Source organism: Ictalurus punctatus, chromosome 2 (genome assembly GCF_001660625.3).
Source record: "Ictalurus punctatus breed USDA103 chromosome 2, Coco_2.0, whole genome shotgun sequence".
NCBI lineage: Eukaryota > Metazoa > Chordata > Actinopteri > Siluriformes > Ictaluridae > Ictalurus > Ictalurus punctatus.
Genome location: NC_030417.2, coordinates 3,103,010 through 3,127,480, shown reverse-complemented (window position 1 = coordinate 3,127,480; position 24,471 = coordinate 3,103,010). Strand labels below are relative to the sequence as shown.

Sequence of the window (24,471 nt, the reverse complement as noted above, 5' to 3'; positions counted from 1 at the left end):
AATTGCGGGGACATTCGTCTGGTCCCCACAAGGAAAACTACTTTTTTTTTTAATTGTATAAATAAAATAGACTAAATGTTTCCTTTTGGTTACAGATTACAGAGGGTTACGTTTAGGTGTAGTATTAGCTGTGTTAGTAATTATGTCAAAGGAAGGTCCTCACAAGGATATTAGGACAAGCCTTGGTGTATGTTTTTCTTTGGTGTGTATATATCAAAGGCGCATAGGCACTCTATTGTTATTCTTCCTTTTTTCCTCCTCTTCTTCTTCTTCTACTTCTTCTGGTTAGGTTGTCTATGGCAGCCCATAGAACCATCTGGTACAGAGTTGTGAAATTTGGCACACTAATTGGGGAGGGTCTAAGGAACATTCTGACCAAATTTGAGCCAACGTTGTAGCGCCACCTTCGGGTCAAATTTGGCCTTAATTTGGAAGTATGTTTATGGTCATAACTTTTGAACCATGTCTCCAAAATGTAAAAGCCTCGTGGATTTCCTGGGTCCAGATGAGTTCAACGCACCCTTTCTGCCTAATTAGATTTTCCACCATCTTGGATTTTGTCAAAAACAGATCCCTCCTAAAAATTTTGTCCAAACATCACCACATTTGGCACAAGTCATCTTCAGATTAAGCTTCAGAAAAATTCTCAAAATAATTTTAAATACTCCAAACGCTTTGCCCGTAATGGGCCGACGAATCTGACAGAGAAGCCACCAAACAGGAAGTGAGGCTGTATCTCAGCGAAGACTTTGTGCACTGACACAAAACCTGGTAGCCAATCTTCAGAACCATGACTTGATCCTATGCAACAAATTTTGTGGCACATACTGGTCAACTAGTTAAAATAACATGCTAAAAATGCTTACATCTAACTGCCATTTTTGCTCCTCCTCCTCCAACCTTCATCAAATTTGGCTCACATCATCTTGCGAACCGTCTGAACAAAAGTTATCAAAGGGATAAGGATATTCAGAACCATTCTCCTGTAACAGACTGGCAAATGCATGAAACTACAAATAATTCTCGAATCCCTTTGCCTATAGTTGTGGCTCTGCTTTCCTGTGATTGCTTATGCAACAATTGTAGCGCGTCTATGAATGTGCGTCTCACAGGGTCTGGGTGCTTGGCCCCCGAAAATGCTGTTGGTTCGAGGCACCTCAATGCTATAGTGATAACTATAATGATAAAATATCACAATCATGCTAAATTATGTCACAGTACACTTGTAAAGATATCATTAATATCGTGATATCTTTTGAATGAAATACATTTTTTTATCGAATAGAAGCTGAATGAAAGCAGTTGGTTTAATGTTATTATTTTGTACATAACGTGGAAACGTCGAGCAAAATAAAGCGAAGCTGTCAAATAAGATATGACCTCGCGGCCAAATATTTGGAGAGAAAATAAAGACACTCGCCAGAGGTTTTTTTAATATCTTTTATCTGCCATGATAACGATAATGATATCCGTTATGTCTCTGTGTGATGCTTTGAAGTTTTCGTAGTATGATAACCTAGTCAGAAATATCACAGTAATCAAGGCTGTCACGGTATCATGGTATTAATCGGCCACTTTGAAACATCGAAATATACACAACATTTTTATTTTGACATTTTTGTACAAATGTTGGTCACATGACCATAATATTTACAGTATGCAGGCTTTACCTGTGCTAGGGGCTCAATAACTTGTACTTACGAAGAAAAAGCACAAAAACTTATCCCACGTGATACTTTTGAGATATTTTCGAGCACGACGTTTACCCTTACATTGTCAGAATTTCTCATTCTGAGATGAAATACTGGCCAGCTAGTTAGCTATCTCTTTTTTTTTTTAACCTCATCAATTAGGTTCATTGGAGCTTTTAGTTAGCTTTTACAAGCTATTGGATTTATTATTTGTCTACCTCTGGTAACGTCCACCCTAGCATTTGAACATTACACTGACGGCAAACTTGTTTAGCTTTTTTTTTTTTTTTTTAAAAACTCGTGTATTTTGTGATATTCTGTACACACTGGATCACCCGTGTCCTTGTGTCTCTCAGGTATCAGTACTACCTGCAGGTGAAGAAGGAGGTTCTCGATGGACGCCTTCACTGCACCGTAGAGCAGGGCATTCGACTCGCCGGTCTCGCCGTCCAGGGTAAGTGTGTATGTGTGTGTGTGAGAGAGAGATGTTACTGGTAGCTCTGTGCTGTCATACCTAATATGGTATTTAGAGCAGGAGAGCAGTTATCCACTTGAACTGCTATCAGAACTTTTAGCCAGCAGCTCACGGGAATGTAAACATAAAGAAGACAAGATGGAGAACGTGTAGTTCGTTGCCCATGCAAGAATTCAAACAGACAGATAGTAGAGAACATTATGAAACGCGGGAGGAAAGAAGGCGAAGAAGATAACGTGCTCTGAGCATGTCGCTTTATCTTGCTACTCTCTTTTGTCAGGTGAAGAATGTGAAGAGATAGTATTACTATATCGAGTTAAACCAGCTGCTTGTCCATCGTTTATTTAGCCACGTATAACTATTTACACAAGACACGAGCGATTCTTAGTAAATAGACATCCGAGAAAAGGACTTATGTAGAACATAAATCGTTCGGATTGGATAGCGGTAATAAAACAAGTAGCGTGAGTAGCATAATTGTGTGAGGTTTATTTTTTTGGGATTTGGATTAGTGACTGCTCTTCTCTGTTTCTCTCTCTCTCTGCAGCCGACTTTGGAGATTTCACTCAATATCTGTCTCAGGATTTCCTCAGGGAATATGTTTTGTTCCCCGTGGTAAGTGTGTGTGTGTGTTTGTGTGTGTGCCTCAGGGTATGCATTCCTTTCACACTGCAGGAGAAGCATACCTGTGTGTCGGGTAAACATGTTCGAAAAAGAAAAGCCTATTCCACAGAGGGAAAGAGAGAGAAAAAAAAACACATCACAGGTGTATCGGGTGTGTGCGTGTGTGTGTGTGTGTGTGTGTGTGTGTGTTCACGTTTCTCTGGCTCTTCTCTAGAACTGGCCCCATGTTGATGAGGTGCTGGACGACTGGACTCAGAAAGTGGCCGAGGAACACAAGAGTCACTAGTAGGGAACTCAAATAATGTCTTTAATACAGATCAGCATAGATTAGACCAGAATCATATCTTGTGTGAATTAGATCATGTTAACAGGTGGTGTAGATTAGATTAGATTAGATTCGAATAACAGCTCACGTGAATTAAATGTTGCGGTGTGTGTACGTGTCAGTCAGATGCAGGCCGCAGATGCAGAGCTGCTCTACATTAAAGAGGTGGAGAAGCTGGATGGATTCGGGCAGGAGAGCTTTGCTGCTAAAGTAAGACGCAGACACGTTTGCGTCTCCGGGACGCGTTTTTTTGTTTTGTTTTGTTTTCTCCATACGTGTGATCACGTGCGATTATGATTCGAGCGTGCGTATTGTTTCGTCTTCAGGACAATTACACCAACGACATCTTCATCGGAGTTTCTTTTATCGGGATCTTTGCCAAGCACAGGAACGGGAGATCGATCATGCTTCACCGGTGAGACTGACCTTTGACCCTTTCATGACGTATGACGAGTTTGTTTTCCTATCTCCGCTGTCCGACATTGTTTTCCTTAACTGCTCTCAGACGTGGAAGGTCAGGTTGACGCAATTCCTCTCTCGTAGGTGGAAGGACATCGGAACCATCGGGCACAACAAGTCGGCTATCACCGTGGAGATAACCAGCAAAGACGACACCATCATGTTTCACATGGTCAGTGTTGAGACTGGGCGCTCGGCAAGGCCGTCTCGCGGGAAAACAAACTCGGTGGAAAGCTGCTAGCTTCGCGCGTTCTTACGTTACTTCTTAGCTAGAACGGATTTCTGAAAACGTCACGACTCGAAAGCGTAGTTTTAAGGTTGCTCTTTTGATTTTTGTCCTTTAGGAGGATATGGAGATGGCGAAATACATCGCACGCCTCTTTACCGCCAGACACAAGTTTTACAAACAGAACAAGATCTGTGTAGAGTGAGTTCATTTCAAACATTTCCATCCCATTTCTGAAATCTGTGGTTCTTTCTGGCTCCTCCACACTCTGTGTACAACACTGCCACCCGTGGCGGATCAGTGTAACTGCACATAACTGCGGTTTTGTCTTCTGGTGTTTTTTTTTTTTGTTGTTGTTTTTTTCCTGCAGGCCGACCCACTCTCCCGTCACTATACGGAGAAGATCCACCTGGAATAGGCAGGTAAGTTCGCCTTTGAACTTAATAACATAAGTTGTACCTCATCGTCAGCCCTTACGTTTTGACCACATTGGCGTTTTTCCACATTCCGGCCTATTTCCCCGGATAACACGAAGCGCTAAACAATATTTTTTCCCGCTTTGACATAACAATTTATGACATATTATTTCCAGCGACTAGCTAGCTCATGTAAATGTAAATCATTTTTGTAGTAGTTTTTCGAACTACATATCACGCCAGTATCCATCTGCGTGTGGGCGGGGCCTGCAATCAAAAGATTACTCAAGTTTCCACATAGCAACTGTGATGATTTTATAATTTATCTATATTGTATGATTGAACAATTTTGAAACTGGCTGGGACTTTTAGGCCACGCCTACCAGTTCAGTGCGTTCTTGTTTGCGTTTGAGCAGCTTTTTCCCCATCGTTTTCTTTTTAAATCCAAACGTTCATGTGCTTTAAAACATTTAAAAGTACTCAACTAGCTTGTCCATGTATTCTCCAAACTCTTTAGTTAAAGACTCAAATAATTACCAGCCAGGTTAGCCAGTTTTCTTGCAAACGTTAATTAGCTATTTGTTAGACTAGATGATTTATTTGAAAAAGAAGTCCATCAAGCATAACATTAAAAAAAATATATATATATACAGTCATTCTTGTAGCCAGATTTACCAGAGAAAGTGTTTATGAATGTAATTCACAAGTTTGTCATTGTATTTTTAATATGTTACACTATGTTTCCTTAAACGTTATTGTAGATCCGACAGTATGTATGGAAATTGAGTGAAATAGCCAATGCCTGAATCATTCACTCTGACTTCTTGCCTCATATTTGGGCCAAATATCAAGTTTTCGTTCTCTCATGGGGAATTTTTGACCATCAGCATATTTGAAGTGGTCGGAGGTTCTTGAGGTTTGTTTGGGAAAGAAGGCAAGACTCATCAAATGCTGTGTTGAATAAACAGCGCCTACTTAAGTTCTGAGTCAAGGCTCTAAACATACTCCCGGAGTACACTGAAACGACCAGCATCCAGGAAAAACAGGCTTGTTAATCGAAAAATGTTTTCCAACAACTTTGTAGAACTTACCTCTCAGTACAAACCACTGAAACGACACCTCCGTGCCAGAGCTTTCGATAAAATCTCAAAACACTTTGCGGTTTCTCTGTTTAAAACACGGCGCACGATACGCGGGTTCTCACGATGTTCGTTTTTAGTGGCTGAAGGTCTAAAACCAAGTCTTCTGTATTTCCCAGGCCACCGTACACCAATTTCCGGTCTGTACTTAAATCCCAATTTTTGTGTTATTCACTCAAGGTATTTTCCTTTGAGGCAAATCTCATTTACAACACAAGACAATAGCGACATTGCGATTAGAGTTTAACTTTGAACTGCTATTAAGTTAAAAAAGCGTACAGGAAAGCACATATCAGTAGCTCCAAGGTTGGTAAGCTTCCCCAGAGGGACGTTAGGTCTCCGTATTCCTCGGTCTCTCAATTCCTCACCGTATGCCTAACAATGCAGCTAAAACCGGCACAATGGCCCTCAGTGCGCCAACCGCAGCCCGAGTCTCAGCCTGGCTCTCCGTACACACCGAGGACACGTTGAGGATTAGTGTGTGGATGGATGTGTTTAAAGAGAAGGAAACGGATACGTTAATAATGAACGGAAATGACTAGATGAAATTTAAGGATAACGAAACGTGTACGTCCAAGTTGAGAACAGTCATATTGTTTGTACATCGTAAAAAAATAAATAAATAAATAATTTGCGTGTAACTTAAAATATATATATATATATATATATTTTAAAAAACAAACTTAAATATACAACATAACAGGCTAATCTTGGCTAACATGCAAGCAATCTTTGCTTGCTTAGTAGTTAGCTTAATGTTAGCAAGCCTGATGTAACATTAAACTGAAGCTAGCTAAACTGCAGCTGGGTACTGTATCGTGTAATCAGATTTCTCTGATCGAGCAAGCAATTTGTGCGCTATCATATCGTTTCCTTTACCAAAGATCCTAAACTGGCCTCATAACGTCATGAAGAATTTCTGTACGTTCAAACAGGACAGTACAGCGCTAATATTTACGTTTTAGTTCGCCTATGAAATTCGACAGGAAAAACGGGGACCTGGCAACACTGCATTATTATCTGCTGCCTTGATTAGATCAATCACACTCGTTACCTGATGGGATGAGAAACTGCACTCCTTATTTTCGATGAATTGATAATCACTATGCTATACAATACTATACAGTACTTACTATGCAACAGGACACCGCGCTATATGATATTATACTACATCTCAGCTTTGTAGGATGATAGGACAAAACTAAGTACGGCAGTGCACTTAGTTTCGTCCTATCATGCTCCAGAGCCGAGATCTGAGCTTCTCGTTTCCAATATATTACACTCATTAAAATACACAGGAGTCAAGTCAAGCCCGGTCATTTTAATGCAATGAGCTAAAAAAAAGAAAGGCGGGGATTAGTACATGATATTCTACAGTCACAACGAGTGGACCTCTGAACGGGTTTTACGGTATATATTTCAAGTACCTGCACATTACTTTACGTTTTTTGCATGTCATTATTTTATTTTTTTGTAATGATAATTTGCATATCAGTAATTTCAAGTATTTTACAAGTTCAAATCTATTGGATTTTTGAAGAATTTCTCAAATTTAGCAACTAGTAGTTCTTGTTGTTGTTGTTGTTGTTGTTGTTGTTTATATCTATTCTTTATTTCTCTTTCTCAGCATAGGCCGCAGTCCTGTATTGCACATTCTCAGTATCCTGATCACTATCAGGAGACGCAGAGCTCGCAAGGTAAACACACACGCACACACACACACACACACACACCGATAAGGACTACACATTTTGTTAATAAACTCTTAGTAGGACGTCTCATTCGGACCACCACCATCTCAAGTGACAGATTTTATCATCGGTCAAACGTCGCAGCAGTCAATTCGTTAGAATTGCGGTACGTTTGCGGCATGCCGGTTTCCTCGATGGGCGGAGCCTGTGTCTCTGTGTGCGGTGGCCTGGGAAAACTCTTTTCTAGTATACGCAGTACCCCATATATATTCTATTATATCTGGTTTGCTATGCCACATCAGCTATTTAAATTCTGTAATCTTATTACTTTGTGGTACTGAAGAACCGGATCCGGTCCGAACCAGATATTTACTTAAGCGATTCTAAAGTTTAAAAGACTTCTAGACAAGTAAGACTTAATAAATAGATACGCATGTGTAATTGAATACAATCTATAGGATTGAATCCATAATTAATGGCTTTGGATATCTATGCCTGCTTTCAGGTCTACCTTTCTGTCTCTTTTCTCTCTCTCTCTATCTCTCTGTCTCACACACACAGACTCAGACACACCTTCCTAATCCTTGAAGTCAGCTCTCTAATTATTCTGTTTTTGATCTCTCTGCTGGAAATTAACACACACACACACACACACAAAACAGGACCACATGATAAGCCCGAGTATGCGAGATAATTACTAGGCCACTAGGTTTAAAGTTGTTTAATAGATCTAAGGAAACTTCCAGACCAAGAGTCTTTTATTGCTTCAATGCGGTTTGGAATTACGTCCTGATCGCCTTATATAAGCGTGCACTAATGAAACCTGGGATATCTGAAGATTCAGTTTGTTAAATGTGGGTGTGTTTGAATCGGGGTAATTAAATCAACAGCTAGTGGAATTGTTTCTACTGCAGTTGATGAAAGCTACAAAGGGCAACTCGTGAAGTGTTCTCTTCGCATTGTGAAGAATGTCGAAGCTTTAAATCGCGTTTATATCGATGGAGTGTTCTTTGCGATTCTCCGGAGAGGTTAGCGGGTTGTTTGTCATGCTGACGAGGCGACATTGTTATTGCTAGCGCAGTTGCAATGGAGGAAAACATAAGGAATAACAGTCAGGTTTTACCGTCAGCAAGCCCGTCTTTTCTCAAACCATTTCCCCGGGACTTCCGACGTCAGGTTAATGAGAGGGTCCGACGTAGAAGTAGTGGAGACGTTTGTGCGGATCTCAGACGCTCCCAGAATGCAGCATAGATGTATGACGCAGTTACAGCGCAGACCCGAGTTTACTAATCAGTGATCTGTGGGTTGATGACGGTGCGTTCACGGTGGTGTTAGCATGAAGCTGTGAACGCTGATCTGTCTGAGCCGAGTGTACAAACGAGCAGATGAGGGAGCTGGACGGAGTACTAAAGCGCTGCTGCATCACTCACTTTAGGCAGAGATGTAGCAAGGGCTGAATTCCACCGCACTGATGGGTAATAGTGGCGGCTGTGGTTCAGGTGGTAGAGCGGGCTGTCCACTAATCGTAGGGTCGGCGGATCGATTCCCGGCCCACGTGACTCCACATACCGAAGTGTCCTTGGGCAAGACACTGAACCCCAAGTTGCTCCCGATGGCAAGTTAGCACCTTGCATGGCAGCTCTGCTACCATTGGTGTGTGTGTGTGTGAATGGGTGAATGAGACGCAGTGTAAAGCGCTTTGGATAAAAGTGCTATATAAGTGCACCATTTTTAATAATGATGATAATGAGTCTTTATTGATTGCATATACATTAGAGCACAGTGAAATTCTTTTCTGCGCATACCCCAGCATGTTAGGAAGTTGGGGTCAGAGTGCAGGGTCAGCCATGATACAGCGCCCCCTGGAGCAGAGAGGGTTAAGGGCCTTGCTCAAGGGCACAACAGTGGCAGCTTGGAAGTGCTGGGGCTTGAACCCCCGACCTTCCGATCAGTCACCCAGAGCCTTGACCACTAAGTGGTGGCTTGGCAGTTAAGGCTCTGGTTTACTGAGCGGAAGGTCGAGGGTTCAAGTCCCAGCACTGCCAAGCTGCCACTGTTTGGCCCTTGAGCAAGGCTCTTAACCCTCTGCTGTATCATGGCTGACCCCCCAAAGGTTGCACTCTGACCCCAACTTCCTAACATGCTGGGGTATGCAAGAAAAGAATTTCACTGTGCTGTAATGTATATATGACCAATAAAGACTCATATTTGGTCATGTTCTGCTGTCCTATAATAAGAAATAATAATTCACACACTGTCTCTCTTTCTCTCTCGCTCTCTGTATGTAAATCTGTTTCTCTGCCCCCAACAGACAGTATCTTCCACGAAGACCCGTACTGTAAGTCCGAGACGAATCTGGTGGAGTTTGGGTTCCGCAACGGCCTGGTTCCTAATGGCAGTATGTGCAGCAGCCCGAGCGTAAGCTCCCTGAACCGCTCACAGACTTTTGTTCACTCCTCGCCCATGTCTTCGAGCCCCAGCATCCCTGGGAGTGAGCTCATGCGGCCTGACTACATCCCCAGCCACCGACACTCGGCCATCATCCCGCCGTCCTACAGGCCCACACCAGAGTACGACGCGGTGATGCGGCAGAAACGCTGCCTCCTCCCAAACACACCCAACGTCGACTGTCACAGCCAGTCACTGCGCAGCCTCAATATCAGCAACACGTATGTTTACCGTCAACCATCGCTAGTGTACAGCCAGCCGGAAATGCGTGAGCAAGGCCCGTACCACACGCCCTATGGTGGGGGTGGAGGCCCTCAGGCAGTATATGGACTTCATACTGGCCCCTCCCCACCTCACCAGGGTCAGATGGTACATTCTACAACGGCTCAGCCACAATCTGGCACTGCTAACGGCATCTCGCATACCGTCAGCACGCCAGAGCTGGCCAACACTAAGCAGCAAGTGGTTAACAGGACTACCCATGTGTTTAGGAACCACCAATCAAGACCTCCACCCCCTTACTCGGCATCCTTTAGGCCAGCTACAAGCACACCGGATTTGGCAAGCCACCGGCAACGCTGCATCGGAGGCTCTAGTCCGGAACTGGTGACGCGTAAAGTACAGCTGTCGGTGAAAACCTTCCAACCAGACAGCTCAGCCGTAGTGCACCAGTCACTACAGGAAGTGAGCGAGCCTCTAACGGCCATGAAGCACCGTTCCACGCTCGCCAAACGCCACAGCATGGAAGTCGCGATGGTCCTCAAGGGAGCCAGTGTAGCCCCCTTGCCTCGAAGGAACACACTACGAGAGCAAGTGCCACCCCTGATCCCTCCTCAGCAGGCACAGGTCCCACCTCCTCCACCGCCTCAGCTGGCTGAGGTGCAAATACCAACCCAGAAATCCTCCAACCCTGACCCAACATACCAGCATCAGAAAACACTCTCTAATGTCACCATGCTGATCCACAGCAGCGAGAGTGAGGAGGAAGAGGAGGAGTACGCACCCGAGCTGGACGTTCACATCCCAGGCCTGAACGAGGACATCAGCGCTCAACTGCAGGCGGCACTCGCTAACATCCCTAACAAGCCCCCGCCGGAATACCCGGGACCACGGTCCAGCAGCAGCAACATCGCACTCAGACACCACAACCAGGTACTTCATCACCTACGCTCAGTTACCGTTACCATGTACGTAAAGATTTCCAAGTGTTACGTTTATATAAAATAAACAGAACGTTATAATATCCGAACTTAACCGACCCTGTTTCAGCACACGCTTGATGGTATTTAACGAGGTAACGCATCATCGTGCCGTTGTGTATGGATGCAGGATCGGAGCCGAGGTTCTCCAGAAGCGGCTCAGGTGCAGACGCAGGTCGACGTCCACGCAGGAGGGCACCGCGGGAGGCAAAGTCCGAGCCGTATGGACCAGGTGTGCCTGAGCGGGGCGACTCTGGGACCGTCCATCTCTGAGCCCGACCTCACCAGCGTCAAGGAGAGAGTGAGGAAAGAACCGGTGAAAGAGAGACCCGTCTCCGAGATGTTTGCCATCGAGGACAGCATTGTAGAGAGAGAGATTGCACAGAGGGTGAGAAAGACCTCCACCTCTTTAGCGATGTCATTTTCATTCATTTGCATTCAGTCAGACTTGCATACGTTGCCTCGGCGACTAATCTGAACCCAGGACTATCCGTACTTGAGTATGTGTCTCGTTCCCATCACATAACTTAAGTAGGAGGAGTTTCTCAGGAGGTTGTTGGTTAGAGGTTATCAGTAAAACACTATTCAAAATGGGGGGAAGAAAACGGACGGTTTCGCGTCCTTCCGTTGTTGTCCAAATCAGGAAGCGATAGAAGACAGCTTTCGTTATGTTGCAGAACAGAATTTACCTCAGGAGCAAAAATATAACTCTATGTATAGTATAAATAAGCGAGGAAGGACGATATTTTTAACTTGTATGTCGTATGGACGTTGTAATATATTGTAAAAAAGGACGTGTGAGGCGAAAAGCACGTTCGCCTCACACCTCCAGGGTCGGGGGTTCGATTCCCGCCGTGGCCCTGTGTGTGTGGAGTTTGCATGTTCTCTCCGTGCTGTGGGGGTTTCCTCCGGTTTCCTCCCCCAGTCCAAAGACATGCATGGTAGGCTGATTGGCGTGTCTAAAGTGTCCGTAGTGTATGAACGGGTGTGTGAGTGTGTATGTGATTGTGCCCTGCGATGGACTGGCACCCTGTCCAGGGTGTACCCCGCCTTGTACCCAATGCTCCCTGGGATAGACTCCAGGTTCCCCGTGACCCTGAAAAGGAGTAAGCGGTAGAAAATGGATGGATGGATGGATGGATGGATTATTAACACATTAACCATCTACTAAAAGCGTACGTTTTGTGGGTCTATGAGAAGTGACGGCTGGTTTTCTCCCTTTTTTTTTTTTTTAATCACAAAGACTCTGGAGAGGCAGAAGATGTCGGTGGACTCGATGAAGAGGCCTCTGATGATGGCCACTCTGAACGGACTGTACGTGAGCCGTATGCCCGTCCCAGAAAACCCACGTGAGGACGTCTCCGCTAAGGCCAACACGGACGAGATGGTGAGAGAGAGAGCGTATATTCTCCGACTTTATTCGATCTCGTTTATCGATCAAAGCGGTCATGAAGTTGAGTCGAAATGAAGCAAACCACTAACAGGTGAAAGGTCTTACAGTACGTGTGTGTAAGTAAGTAAACCGATTTGAACGAGACTTTCGTTTAGACCACATTTTAGTAGCATTGAAGTCATCGCCATTAATGTTTTCGTCTTTGTTTGGTTTTGTTTGTCATATTTGTTTATGTATACAAAGTCACTTACTTAAAAGTAAGGTAGAACAGGACTTAACCAGTGTGTGTGTGTGTGTCAGTGTAAGCATCTGGAGCTGAGGTTAACGGAGGACCGGCTCTTCGCCGAATACGAGCAGATCCCTAAAAAAAGACCCGAGTGCAACCTCGCCACAGCCACACTGCCCGATAACACCGAGAGGAACCGGTTCCGTGACGTGGTTCCGTATGAGGAGAACCGTGTCGAGCTGGTGCCAAACAAAGAGAACAACACAGGCTACATTAACGCCTCGCACATCAAGGTGAGTTCCACGTCATCGCGCAGTATTCCGTTCAGCCACAGGGGCCGAGAGGCAGAAAAACTCGTTAAAACAAATAAACAAACTCGAGGAGATTTAAAAATAAAACGGGCCAAATCTCCGTGGAATGTCTAAAGCCGCTCGAACCACTCGAATTACACGGTGCCGTTCCAAATGTTCTCGGAGAGCCCTGTTCCCTCTTTAGCTTCAGATCTGCTGCTTGCGTGCCAAACGAAATTTAGAACTTTTTTTCCCTGAGTTTTGCTGTTATTGTTGTTGTTCCTGTTGTTTTTCCCCAGGCAGAGGATATTCATGACATATATACATATATATATATATATATATTTATGTTGAATATATTAGGTGTATTAGATAGATGGTGACATCATTACTATCCCTCTTTATTCTCCACAGTGTAAAATGAAGGTACATTGCCTGTTAATGTGCTTTTTTCAAATTGTATTTATTTATTTATTTATTTAAAAATATATACCTTTATTTATTTTAATGTCTTCTATAGATAAATTAATAAAGTTTTTGTTTTTGTTAATTTATTTATTCACTTATTTGGTTAATTATTGTTTTATTTATTTATTTTTTTTGGGGGGGGTGTTTGTTTTTTTGTTTTTCGTTGTTGTTGTTGCTGGTGGTTATTTTTCCTAAAAGGAAAACGAATAAAGTGTAATTATTACGTCAGGGTCATGTGTGTGCACACGAATGCACACAAGATGCACGTTGTGGGTTAAGCTTACATTCATCCGTTGCCATTTGTAACAGTTCGGGAAATTTATCACATCGAATCAGATACCCATCTAGCGGTTCTGGCCGATATCGGACCGATACCGCCGCTCAGAACTGAGTGAGTTGTAGCCAGTGTTGCTGCGATGCAAGGATGCAGCAGGATGTGTTTTAGCTGATGCTGCTGCCCTCTAGTGTAAGATAATGATTTCAAAACATCCGTGTGTTTCCCTGTCTGTGCATGTGTGTGTACACGCAGATGCTGATCAGAGGGGAGGAGTGGCATTACATTGCGACGCAGGGCCCTCTTCCCGGCACTTGCCACGATTTCTGGCAGATGGTCTGGGAGCAAGGGGTCAACGTCATCGCCATGGTTACGGCAGAGGAGGTACAGGCACCGAGTGTAAATTTGCAATGGATTTCGATTTCCAAGCATTTTATTAGTTAACGCATTAATAACATTTATTACGAATGAAACATTGCGTGTAATGTAAACGGAGAACGTTTCATGCCTTTGCAGGAGGGAGGTCGTTCGAAGAGCCACAGGTACTGGCCGAAACTCGGCTCCAAACACAACTCGGCCACGCACGGCAAGTTCAAGGTCACGACTAAATTCCGTACAGACTCGGGTTGCTACGCAACGACTGGGTTAAAGGTCAAGCACCTGCTGTCTGGTCAGGAGCGGACTGTGTGGCACCTGCAGTACACCGACTGGCCCGAGCACGGCTGCCCCGAATACGTCCAGGGCTTCCTCGGTGAGTAAACCATAATCCATTTCCTTCTTCATACCGTAGACCAAATACCACAACGCGACAGCCTTCTGAAGCGGTCATTCCGTGTAGTTTGTTGTTTCCCAGTTCCGTCTTCTGACCAGTTGTCACACTTTTCCGCCGCTCTAGCGTACCTGGAGGAGATCCAGTCTGTGCGTCGTCACACCAACAGCATGTTGGACGCCTCGAAGAACCCGAAGCCGCCGGTCGTGATTCACTGCAGCGCCGGAGTCGGACGCACCGGAGTCGTTATTCTCACCGAGCTCATGATCAGCTGCCTGGAGCACAATGAGGTGAAAACCACCACACTGAGGTTTGAGACGGTCGAGCGAGCATGACTCGCAGCACTCTCTCGAGTCTCTCATCGTCAAGCTTTTGTACTTGGTTGAATGGATTCTTAAAAAACGGGATTGTTTTATTATTTATTATTATCATCAGTGAGTGAGGAAATGGATATATATATATATATATATATATATATATATATATATATATCTTTTTTTTTGGTCTCTCTTGACTCAATCAAACAAACAAACAAACAAACTCTGTCATGAAGACTTTAACATGGTGGAAAACGTAAAGCCCTGACACTGGCGACTCCTTACTCCTTAAAGTTTTCACATTAAACCAACAGAACGACTAAAATGACACAACTTAACTAACACCTCGTTTTGGTGGTGCCCGTGTTCAGCATTGAATTTATTTGTGATGTCGCACCCCACAGTAGTGGTTAATGACTCATATGAAAGTAGACACTGTAGTAGGGCTTTAGGAATTTTTATGTTTTAAGGTTGAAATGTTTTCACTATCAAAAAAGCTGTAATCCTGCTGTCAATTTTATCTCCGTACAAGTCTTATTGTTGAGCGCTGTGAATGTTTTGCCCAGCAGGGGGCTCAGACCCCTCCCCTTTCCCATCGCACTGCTCACCAGAGTCATGATACTCTACACACAGGAACCCAACAGTCTCCTGACTCATCTGATACCAGACGAGTGGCGATAAAATCGTTCATTTGTTTATACCTGTCGAAAATGTCCGATAAGTTGAACGCGAGTGTACCGTGAGAAAGGGTTAATGAGGAAGAGTGTGTCTGTCGGGTTTCTCCGGGTAACATCTTGATTGTTCTGTTAGGAAATGAAAGGAGAACGGAGTCTCGGGTCCTGTCCTCTCAGACCTCTCCTGCGACAGGTTATGATTGCTAATTATCTCTCTCTCTCTCTTTCTCAGAGGATGGAGGTCCCAGTGATGCTAAATTACTTGAGACAGCAGAGGATGATGATGGTTCAGACCGTCGCACAGTACCAGTTTGTGTATCAGGTTTTGATCCAGTTTTTGAAGAACACCAGACTCATCTGAGTCCGACTGTGTGTGTGTGTGTGTGTGTGTGTGTGTATACGCACCATCCTAACTTGTTGCATTTAACTGAAAGGCATGACGCTCGGGCGGAAACATCTCTACCGACGTAATTCCAAACAGACCCTAATATCCACAGTAAACGAGTGGCTGTATGAAATGCCTGTATTATAATTATTAATATATATTTTTTGCTGTTTTGGTTTTGGAGGACAGCACCTCTCCGTTATGCTTTCTAAAACACAGCTGAAGGCTTCTCATTCTTGTAGCTACACCGTCAGAAAAATGTGAGTGCATATGGCGGTCATAAATGGTATAAAACATGATTTTGTTCATTTAGGTGAAATAATGAGTATGACTTCTATAAAATATAAAAATTGTCGTTTTTTTTTTTTTTTTACTTCCATATTGTAATTTCCAGGCTATAAAGTTACACCGCCGTACATAACGCACCCCGAGAAATTCCGTCTGCTTAGAGAATTAGCATGAATATTATGAAGCAAGGAATAAAACACTTGAGGGTGTGCTGTTCTCAGAAACTAATCAATAACGGCGTGATACTGCTACCGCGAACGTGAACAGCGCAGCCTGAAGTATTTTATTCCGATTATATTTTATTTATTAAAGAACAACACCTTATACTTTTATACGGATACTTTTAGTCAAAAGTTTGGGCACCCCTAGTCAAATGACGTATTTTGAATGTTGAATTATGAAAAGAAGTAAACACAACCTCTCCAGCAAACTATTTATTTTTTTTATTTTTTTTTAAATGCACAGTTACTATAAAGTATAAAGGGCGTCCAAACTTTTGCACGCGCCACGTTTTACTTTTTTTCGTTGTTGTTGTTTGTTTCAAAAGTTAGTCTAGGTTCATCAAATGTAAAGTAACTGTGCATTTGCAGAATTTTTTTATTTATTTATTTTATTTTATTTTTTTTTAAATAGCTTTGCCGCAGAGGTCGTGTTTACTGCTTTTCACTTTTGGACAGGGGTGCCGAAAGTTTTGCGTTCAACTGTCCTGTGTATTACAGGATTACAGCTGTTATAGAACGTTAATTCAAAGTCGTTTGAGCTAACGAAGAATTAAGGCTTCCGTTATAAAACGATACCGTAGATGTCGCGTCTTCGCTGCAACTTATAGTCTGGAGAATACGGTATATTTGAAAAGGATGTTAATATGGATTATCGGGGAAAAAAATACTAAAAAAAAAAAAAAAAAAACTTGTACATATCAACTTTCATGAACGCTTTTTGATATTTAATTTTTTTATATATATATATCTAATTTTTTTTTAATTTATTATTTTCCTTTAGGTCAAGTTGTGCGTCCGTGTGCTCAGTAAAGAAAAGGCGAGAACGGCTGTTTGCATTTCTTAAGTCTTTTGTTAACTCGTTGTGGAGGCGAACCTAAGCTAATTCCGTTTCGTTTACGTTTATGTTGTTTATTTTGAAGATGTTGCATTCAAAAGCAATGCATTTGGACTTTCAGACACTGTTTGTGACGTTGACTATGGCATAATTATTCACTTGTTTCCGTGAAAACAGATTTATTGACATTAGGCATGTGCCGATTTGACATTTTCACTAAACGATGTGGGCGGAGTCATCCTGGAAGGTGCCACGCCCTTCAGTATAAAAAGAAAAAAAAACACCACCCAACCCCCTACCTGCCCCCCTAATGCATAACGGTAGCACCATCCTTTAATATGTCACTCATCTGTCATGCATAGTGTTACATTTTGCGATATACAGTCCCCTCTGAAAGTACTGGAACGGCAAGGCTTTTGTTTTTGCTGTACACCGAATACATTTTCCCTCTTTTCTCAGATTCAAAATGGCTTGCTTTTCTCCCATAGACAGCTCTCAGGTCTTCGTGTTGGTTTATCCTTTTGAACAACAAATGCAGTCTTATCAGGTGAAACCTAGGGCTCGAAACAAGAGTAGACGTTCAGCGATATTAATTCTATACACAATTAGTTTAACAGGGCACACCTGAGCAGCATGAAATGCCTATCTGTCACATGTTTGAATATTTTTGACCGCTTGAATAAATGAGTGGATTCAAACAAAAGGTTCTGCGTTGTTTAAGACATCTGGATGTAAACATGAGGAAATAAAAGCCGGTCTTATTCATCTTTTGATCTCAAACCCGAATGTCTTCAGTGTACAGCGAAAACAATAGAATTGGCCTTGCCGTTCCAATACTTTTGGAGGGGACTGTACTGTGTATATAAACCACAGCTGATTATCGGCCTAATTGACACCGTGACGTTTTTGAGAAACAGATTTGAACAGATTCCGTAACACCTAACGCAGTAATGTTAAGTAGTACACTGTAGTCTTCAGTGTACAGAGAACAATGTAAGGCTGCAGGGATGTGTGACTAGAAGCCAAGGTGGCGTTCATTGTGAGGCTTCGGCTTTTGTAGAACGCGGCCATTAAATTATTGAGCACTAACAACGTGTTCAGGTTTGTCGAAGAAGTGAATCATATTAAAATGATCACACACTAGCACTTCAGTGCGTCTTTTTATTTACATTCTTTTCTTGCGATTTGTGTCGTTTTCTTTCTTTTCATTGCTGTACATATCGCGCGTAGGGAAATTGAGCCAGATTTCCGAAATTTTCCCTTTGCAGTGCACTAGTGAAGTGCCCTAAGCCAGTATATTAGTGCCTTACTGAACATACAGAAGATCTGGAGTGACCCACTCTACTCTGTTCCACTCTACTGTACAATACTCTACTCCACTCCACTCTAATCTACAATACTCTGCTCCACTCTATTCCACCCTACAATACTCTACTTCACTCTGCTCTACTATACTCTGCTCTACAATACTCTGCTCCGCTCTACAATACTCTGCTCCGCTCTACAATACTCTGCTCCGCTCTACAGTACTCTGTTCCACGCTACAATACTCTGCTCTACAATACTCTGTTCTTCTCTACTCTATAGTACTCTGTTCCATGCTACAATACTCTGCTCTACTCTACAATACTCTGCTCTACAACAGTCTTCTCTACTCTACAATACTCTGCTCTACAACAGTCTTCTCTACTCTACAATACTCTGCTCTACTTTACAATACTCTGCTGTACTTTACAATACTCTGCTCTACTCTACAATACTCTGCTCTACTTTACAATACTCTGCTCTACTCTACAATACTCTGCTCTACTCTACAATGCTCTACTCTACAACACTCTGCTCTACAATACTCTGCTCTACTCTACAATACTCTGCTCTACTTTACAATACTCTGCTCTACAATACTCTGCTCTACTCTACAACACTCTGCTCTACAATACTCTGCTCTACTCTACAACACTCTGCTCCACTCTACAATACTCTGCTCTACAATACTCTGCTCTACTCTACAACACTCTGCTCTACTTTACAATACTCTGCTCTACTTTACAATACTCTGCTCTACTTTACAATACTCTGCTCTACAACACTCTGCTCCACTCTACAATACTCTGCTCTACAATACTCTGCTCTACTCTACAACACTCTGCTCTACTTTACAATACTCTGCTCTACTTTACAATACTCTGCTCTACAATACTCTGCTCTACTCTACAATACTCTGCTCTACAATACTCTGCTCTACAATACTCTGCTCTACTCTACAATACTCTGCTCTACTCTACAACACTCTGCTCTACTTTACAATACTCTGCTCTACAATACTCTGCTCTACTCTACAATACTCTGCTCTACTCTACAATACTCTGCTCTACTCTACAACACTCTGCTCCACTCTACAATACTCTGCTCTACAATACTCTGCTCTACTCTACAATACTCTGCTCTACAACACTCTGCTCTACTTTACAATACTCTGCTCTACAATACTCTGCTCTACTCTACAACACTCTGCTCTACTTAACAACACTCTGCTCTACTTTACAATACTCTGCTCTACAATACTCTGCTCTACTCTACAACACTCTGCTCTACTTAACAACACTCTGCTCTACTTTACAATACTCTGCTCTACAATACTTTGCTCTACGCTACAATGCTCTGCTCTACAATACTCTGCTCTACGCTACAATGCTCTGCTCTACTATACTCTACAATATTCTGCTCCACTATACAATACTCTATTCTACTCCACTCTACAATACTCTCCTCCATAATACTCTAAAATACTCGGCTCCACTCCTCTATACTCTACAATACTCCACTCTGCATTTCACTTCCAAACTGAAACTCTAAATTGTTCCAAGTTGCTTAGGACCAATTATTGGGTCATTCAGAGCTTCTGAGTCATTATATTTCATTATATGTTTTTAGTAATAATTTTATCATATGCTAAAAGAAACTGATGCGACTAAGCTGTGTAAAATTCTATTAGCTTACTTCGATATGAATGTTCTAAAATCTGATACGACTTGGTACTATTAAATACCATAAAACAGAAACTATGCATGTTTTGGTTTTTTTTTTGTTTTGTTTTTTACTTGTATATAAGTATACACATGGAAAATATAAGCTTCTGTTAGCTGTTGTATTCGTAATAAGTGTGTTTTTGCCAATGTTTTTACAATGACAGTATTTTTGCTACGTTGCATTCCAGTCTCTCTCTGCAGGTTTCTTTTTTTTACTTTCTCGCTCATTCCTACTTTTATTATTAATTACCAAATTACTATTATTTCCAAATTTCCTTAATTATGTACATATATTTTGTTTATGCTCTGTTTATTTTTCCAAAATGAAACCGTCCCCCCCCCCCCCACACCCCCACCCCCAGAACTGTCATACTTGCCTATTATACAATAAAGCATTATTTTCTCAGTCTTGTCCAAAGTCTGAATATATAAGCGTGAGATTCAGATTTTTACAGTTTCGCATATAAACTGTAGGAAAAAAATAAAATAAATAATAATAATAATAATAAAGCTACATATTTTCCTTTGTGTGCCTAGAAACCAAAGAACACCCCGAGTTAATTTAATTGTCTTTTCATATTGAAAACAGACGGATTCGATTAGCAGCGTTTATTAGCAAGCTCAAAAAATTTCCACCCACATTACAAGCTTAATTTATTTAATGAACCCCATTAAGATCCGTTTAGTTTTTACTTGATTCCTTTAAAAAAAAAAAAAAAAGTTCAAACAGGCTCGAACCAGTAGTTAAGAGTAAAAGTGATGAATTGTATGAAGACCTAAAACAGAAAATACCGACAGCTTGGTCTGCCGTGTGTTTCAAAAGAACATCAGCTGCCGATATGTAGTAGAAATGTATGTGCGTCTTATTTAAGATATTTACGATAGCATGAAATGAAGCAAGTGTTGTTCTTCACTATGGTCACGTTTATTTGGATGTCAGGGTTCCGAAGCGTTTTTTCTAAACCGAATGAAAATAACACCAAAAAAAAATTGACCACAAATATATACAGTTTTTTTTTTTTTTATAAACTAAGAAATAAATCTTAATTCTTAAACAGTAAAATTACTCTGGATCAGGAAAATTGTTCGACGTTACGTGCTCGGATTCGTACGAGCTTTGTTCTCATATTCACAAAGCAAGCTAACGGTAGCTAGCTCAGTACACTCACTAGAGACACCAAACGATCTCTAGTACTTCTTTCCAAGCTTTAGAAACCACGCTTACAGGTTTTTCTTCCATTTCTGTGTGAAGTAATCGCAGGTAGGAACTAAAGGGACTACAGAAATGTCCGACCACACGCACCAACCGTTTGGATCCGTCGCGTTATTTGAGAAACTCTTAAGTCAGACGTCACGGAAAATGCGGGGGAATGAACACGGCTATGGTTTTTAATCGCAACGGTTGGATTTCGAAGCCGAGTGCAATTCCGAACGGGTGTTGGAAATGGACCGGACACCGGATAGTGATGAGTTGAAACACTGTACAAAAAGATAACTCTCTACAGAAGCTTTGGATTGAAGAAATGCATTTCACAGAGTAACGAATAGTCAAGAGAAGGTTCTCAACTCCGATCCTGGAAACTACAAAGTTGTTGTTTAGTTTTCCTGCTCTTTACAAACCTCATCAGCTAATTATTCAGCCCTTGAGAAGTTGGATCAGGTGTGTTAGGAGCAGTAATGAATTAGCTTAGGAATTGAGGTACTCCGTTATTAAGTAGTGTAGAATCGGCGTTTAGAATTGTAAGTGCTGTAACAATACTTTGCCTCAGGTGTGTTTGCTACTTGATATTTCCCGGTCCGTAATTTGTTCATTGTTTCCCACTTGTTCTGACGCCACTGATGGCAAGTGGACTGTTTAATTCTCATATCAAGTTGCATAGAAAGCTCGTTTAGAACTGGCTAATAAGGAGGACGCCTGAAGTAGCATTAGCGTTAAAAACAAAAGAATGTCCTTGGCCTCACCTGTAAAGGCTTTTCAAAATCAAGACCAAGAAGGGCGGTAGCGTTCTCGTGTCATGCCGGGTTTGCCTTCCAAAGCACGTTTCAAGAATCAGGGATCAGCCTCTAATTTGAAAAAAAAAATAAAATAAAACATACAGTGCTAAGTTTTGGTTTTTATGCTAACTAGGTTAGCTAGTGTTAAAAGGGAGAAAAGTAGTCACAATTTTAAATAAATAAATAAATACATAAATTTTTTTTAAAAACCCTCACTCACTCACTCACTCTTGAGTATTATTATAAACAAGGTACTCTATTTACTCTTACGATTCTTCAGTAATCTTTCCACCCCCTGCTTAGGAATAGTGAATTTTTTAAAACTGAACCTTTGAGTCTCCAGGACTAGAGATGAAATTCCCTCTCCATAGGGAATAAATGAAGGAAAGAAAAAAAAAAAAATGCAGCTCTTTTGATTCACACTGCCGGATACATTATTGTACTAAAGAGTGTTCGTTTTAGTGGGTGTGTTTATTTTTGGTGCGTGCTGATCTGTTTTTGCAGTTCCTTTACGTAGACGTGGTCCTTTCCATGAACAACCTCCATAATAGCCAAAGCCTGGGGGAGGGGAGACGCACAAAGGTGACAAATTAAAAAAAAAAAAAAACTGAACTTAAAGCTGCAGTATGTTACTTTTTTAGATACAATTAAAGAAGCAAACTGTTGGAAGGAGAAGAAAAATATATCCGTTTGAAACAATACCATTTGAGTATACTACCTTTTTGAGGGCAGCGGATCCTGCAGAGAGTCGGTCCAGAACCGTGTACAGTCTCCCCAGCTTCAGGTACATCGAGGCGACGTTCAGGGAGTAGGCCGGATACAGCTGCCTGCACAGAGCATACCGTCACATCAACTCCTTTACAGGGAAAAGGACTGCATGGACAATTCAACATTATAGGACACCAAGAGGCCAAGGGTAACTTTTGACTCAGTGCTACCACCACCATGCTTCACAGTGGGGATGGTGTTTTCAGGTTACCGCCCTTCAAATAATTCTGTGACTTGCGATGACAACTGGCTGCACTACAAATTATTTTAAAGGGTGGATACCTGTAAAGGTTTGTAAATAATATAAACATAAATATATATGTATGTTGTAAACATACATTTTTTCCATAGTACTGTCTTAGGGAAATGTTTATTTTATGTTTTCTGTCCAGTTTTTATATATATTTATATACACACACACACACACACACACAGTGTGGGTGGGTGGGGGGGTGGAGTTAGTACTGAACGCGTCAGCATTTTTTTTTTTCCATGAGCTTATTCACGTGAAATGTTTCACCAGACATGAGTATTAACTCAAGAAATCTGCGAATAAAAATGAAACGTAAACGAAAGAGCCTTTACATAGACCGTCGATTTACTAACCCAGCTGATATAAATTTTGCACAGATCGGGGGTATAACTACTTACGGATTTCAGCTGGTTCCTTGCCTTACCTTGCCTTGGAGAACTGCTTTTTCTTAGCGTGTTCGAGACTTTTTCCCCCCGTGTCATTCCGCTTTATTACGCGCAACTGGATTTCTTTATATTTCAGTTAATACCAAAGTGTGGTGAAAATTTCACGTGAATAGCCTCATTGGAAATATATTCAATGAAAAAAAACGTCCGCGCGTTCGATACTTATTTCCACCACTATATATACATATAGAAACTTTACATTTAATTCATTTAATCTTTTCTACACCTATACTTGTATGCATGTATGTGCGTGTGTGTGTGTGTGTGTGTGTTTGGGTTAACACCAACCTGAACGGTTTTATGACTTTCTCTCCATAGCTCACGGCGCCGTCATAATCCTCCATGTACATACACACTCCCATGGCCTGGTACATCATGTGCAGCATGTAGACGTTGGAATCCTCGAACATGGAGCCCATTTTGTCCATACTGAGCTCACATATCTCCAGCAGCTCTGCAGGGGGTGCCCAGGAGTCAAGGAGATACAACACACACACACACACACAGAAACACATACAATACACACACACACACCTGGTACCTAAAGAACTACATGAGCATCAATATCAGTTCAGATCAATTCCTTACGACGTACAACACATTCGAAAACATTTTTTTTTTGCATCTAAACTGACATGGTATAAAGTGTTGAGATGTAATTTGGGAACGGGGGGGAGGAAAAAAGGATATTTTTCTCCTGTTTGGCGCGGCGGAAGTCTTCGATGGCGTTTCGTGCGTAGCGAAGCATCTCCCTGATCTCCTCTGAGCGCGGTTCATCACCGTTCACCTTCCTCAGCTTCAGTTTTACCTTGTCCTATAGTACACACACACACACGAGAGTCCAGCTAGAGAGCCAGGGGCATTTAAAGAAAGAACGAATTATCATGGTTTAACTAAACACATTACACACACCTTGGATTTGGTTTTGCACTCTTTGCAGTCGCAGGTGAAGTAGTACGAGTCCCTGAGTCTCTCCATTCTGTCTTCTGTTGGGTAAAGCAAGTCGATGTAGCTGGTGTATACCTGTGCACACACACACACACACACACACACACGATATTGCTAATATTCTGTTCATGACCCAGCAGTGAATGTCTTATTGAATCACTTTTTATATCATAACAATACATTTATAAGTTTTATTTGG

General features: G+C 42.0%; 2 protein-coding genes across 6 annotated transcripts in view; one reads left to right on the top strand and one right to left on the bottom strand.

Moving 5' to 3' along the window:
• Positions 1 to 20,268, top strand: part of LOC108255961 (protein tyrosine phosphatase non-receptor type 14) — a 49,871-nt gene extending 29,603 nt beyond the window's left edge. Inside the window, exons 4-20 of the mRNA XM_017452372.3 lie at positions 2,048 to 2,145; positions 2,714 to 2,781; positions 3,005 to 3,075; positions 3,238 to 3,325; positions 3,442 to 3,530; positions 3,659 to 3,746; positions 3,919 to 4,001; positions 4,171 to 4,222; positions 6,983 to 7,052; positions 9,358 to 10,646; positions 10,824 to 11,081; positions 11,937 to 12,080; positions 12,387 to 12,605; positions 13,600 to 13,728; positions 13,861 to 14,095; positions 14,240 to 14,403; positions 15,337 to 20,268. Coding sequence (XP_017307861.1) covers positions 2,048 to 2,145; positions 2,714 to 2,781; positions 3,005 to 3,075; positions 3,238 to 3,325; positions 3,442 to 3,530; positions 3,659 to 3,746; positions 3,919 to 4,001; positions 4,171 to 4,222; positions 6,983 to 7,052; positions 9,358 to 10,646; positions 10,824 to 11,081; positions 11,937 to 12,080; positions 12,387 to 12,605; positions 13,600 to 13,728; positions 13,861 to 14,095; positions 14,240 to 14,403; positions 15,337 to 15,465 — 3,274 coding nt within the window. The 3' untranslated portion in view covers positions 15,466 to 20,268. The remainder of the gene's footprint in view (positions 1 to 2,047; positions 2,146 to 2,713; positions 2,782 to 3,004; positions 3,076 to 3,237; positions 3,326 to 3,441; positions 3,531 to 3,658; positions 3,747 to 3,918; positions 4,002 to 4,170; positions 4,223 to 6,982; positions 7,053 to 9,357; positions 10,647 to 10,823; positions 11,082 to 11,936; positions 12,081 to 12,386; positions 12,606 to 13,599; positions 13,729 to 13,860; positions 14,096 to 14,239; positions 14,404 to 15,336) is intronic.
• Positions 20,269 to 20,386: 118 nt separating this feature from the next.
• smyd2b (SET and MYND domain containing 2b) overlaps positions 20,387 to 24,471 on the bottom strand; it is a 30,312-nt gene continuing 26,227 nt past the window's right edge. For all 5 annotated transcript variants that reach the window (XM_017452384.3, XM_017452395.3, XM_047159957.2 and 2 more), the window contains 5 exons: positions 24,237 to 24,347; positions 24,015 to 24,138; positions 23,613 to 23,787; positions 22,576 to 22,684; positions 20,387 to 22,415 (listed from right to left, as the gene is read on the bottom strand). In XM_017452384.3, the coding sequence (XP_017307873.1) occupies positions 22,329 to 22,415; positions 22,576 to 22,684; positions 23,613 to 23,787; positions 24,015 to 24,138; positions 24,237 to 24,347 (606 nt within the window). In that variant the 3' untranslated portion in view covers positions 20,387 to 22,328. The remainder of the gene's footprint in view (positions 22,416 to 22,575; positions 22,685 to 23,612; positions 23,788 to 24,014; positions 24,139 to 24,236; positions 24,348 to 24,471) is intronic.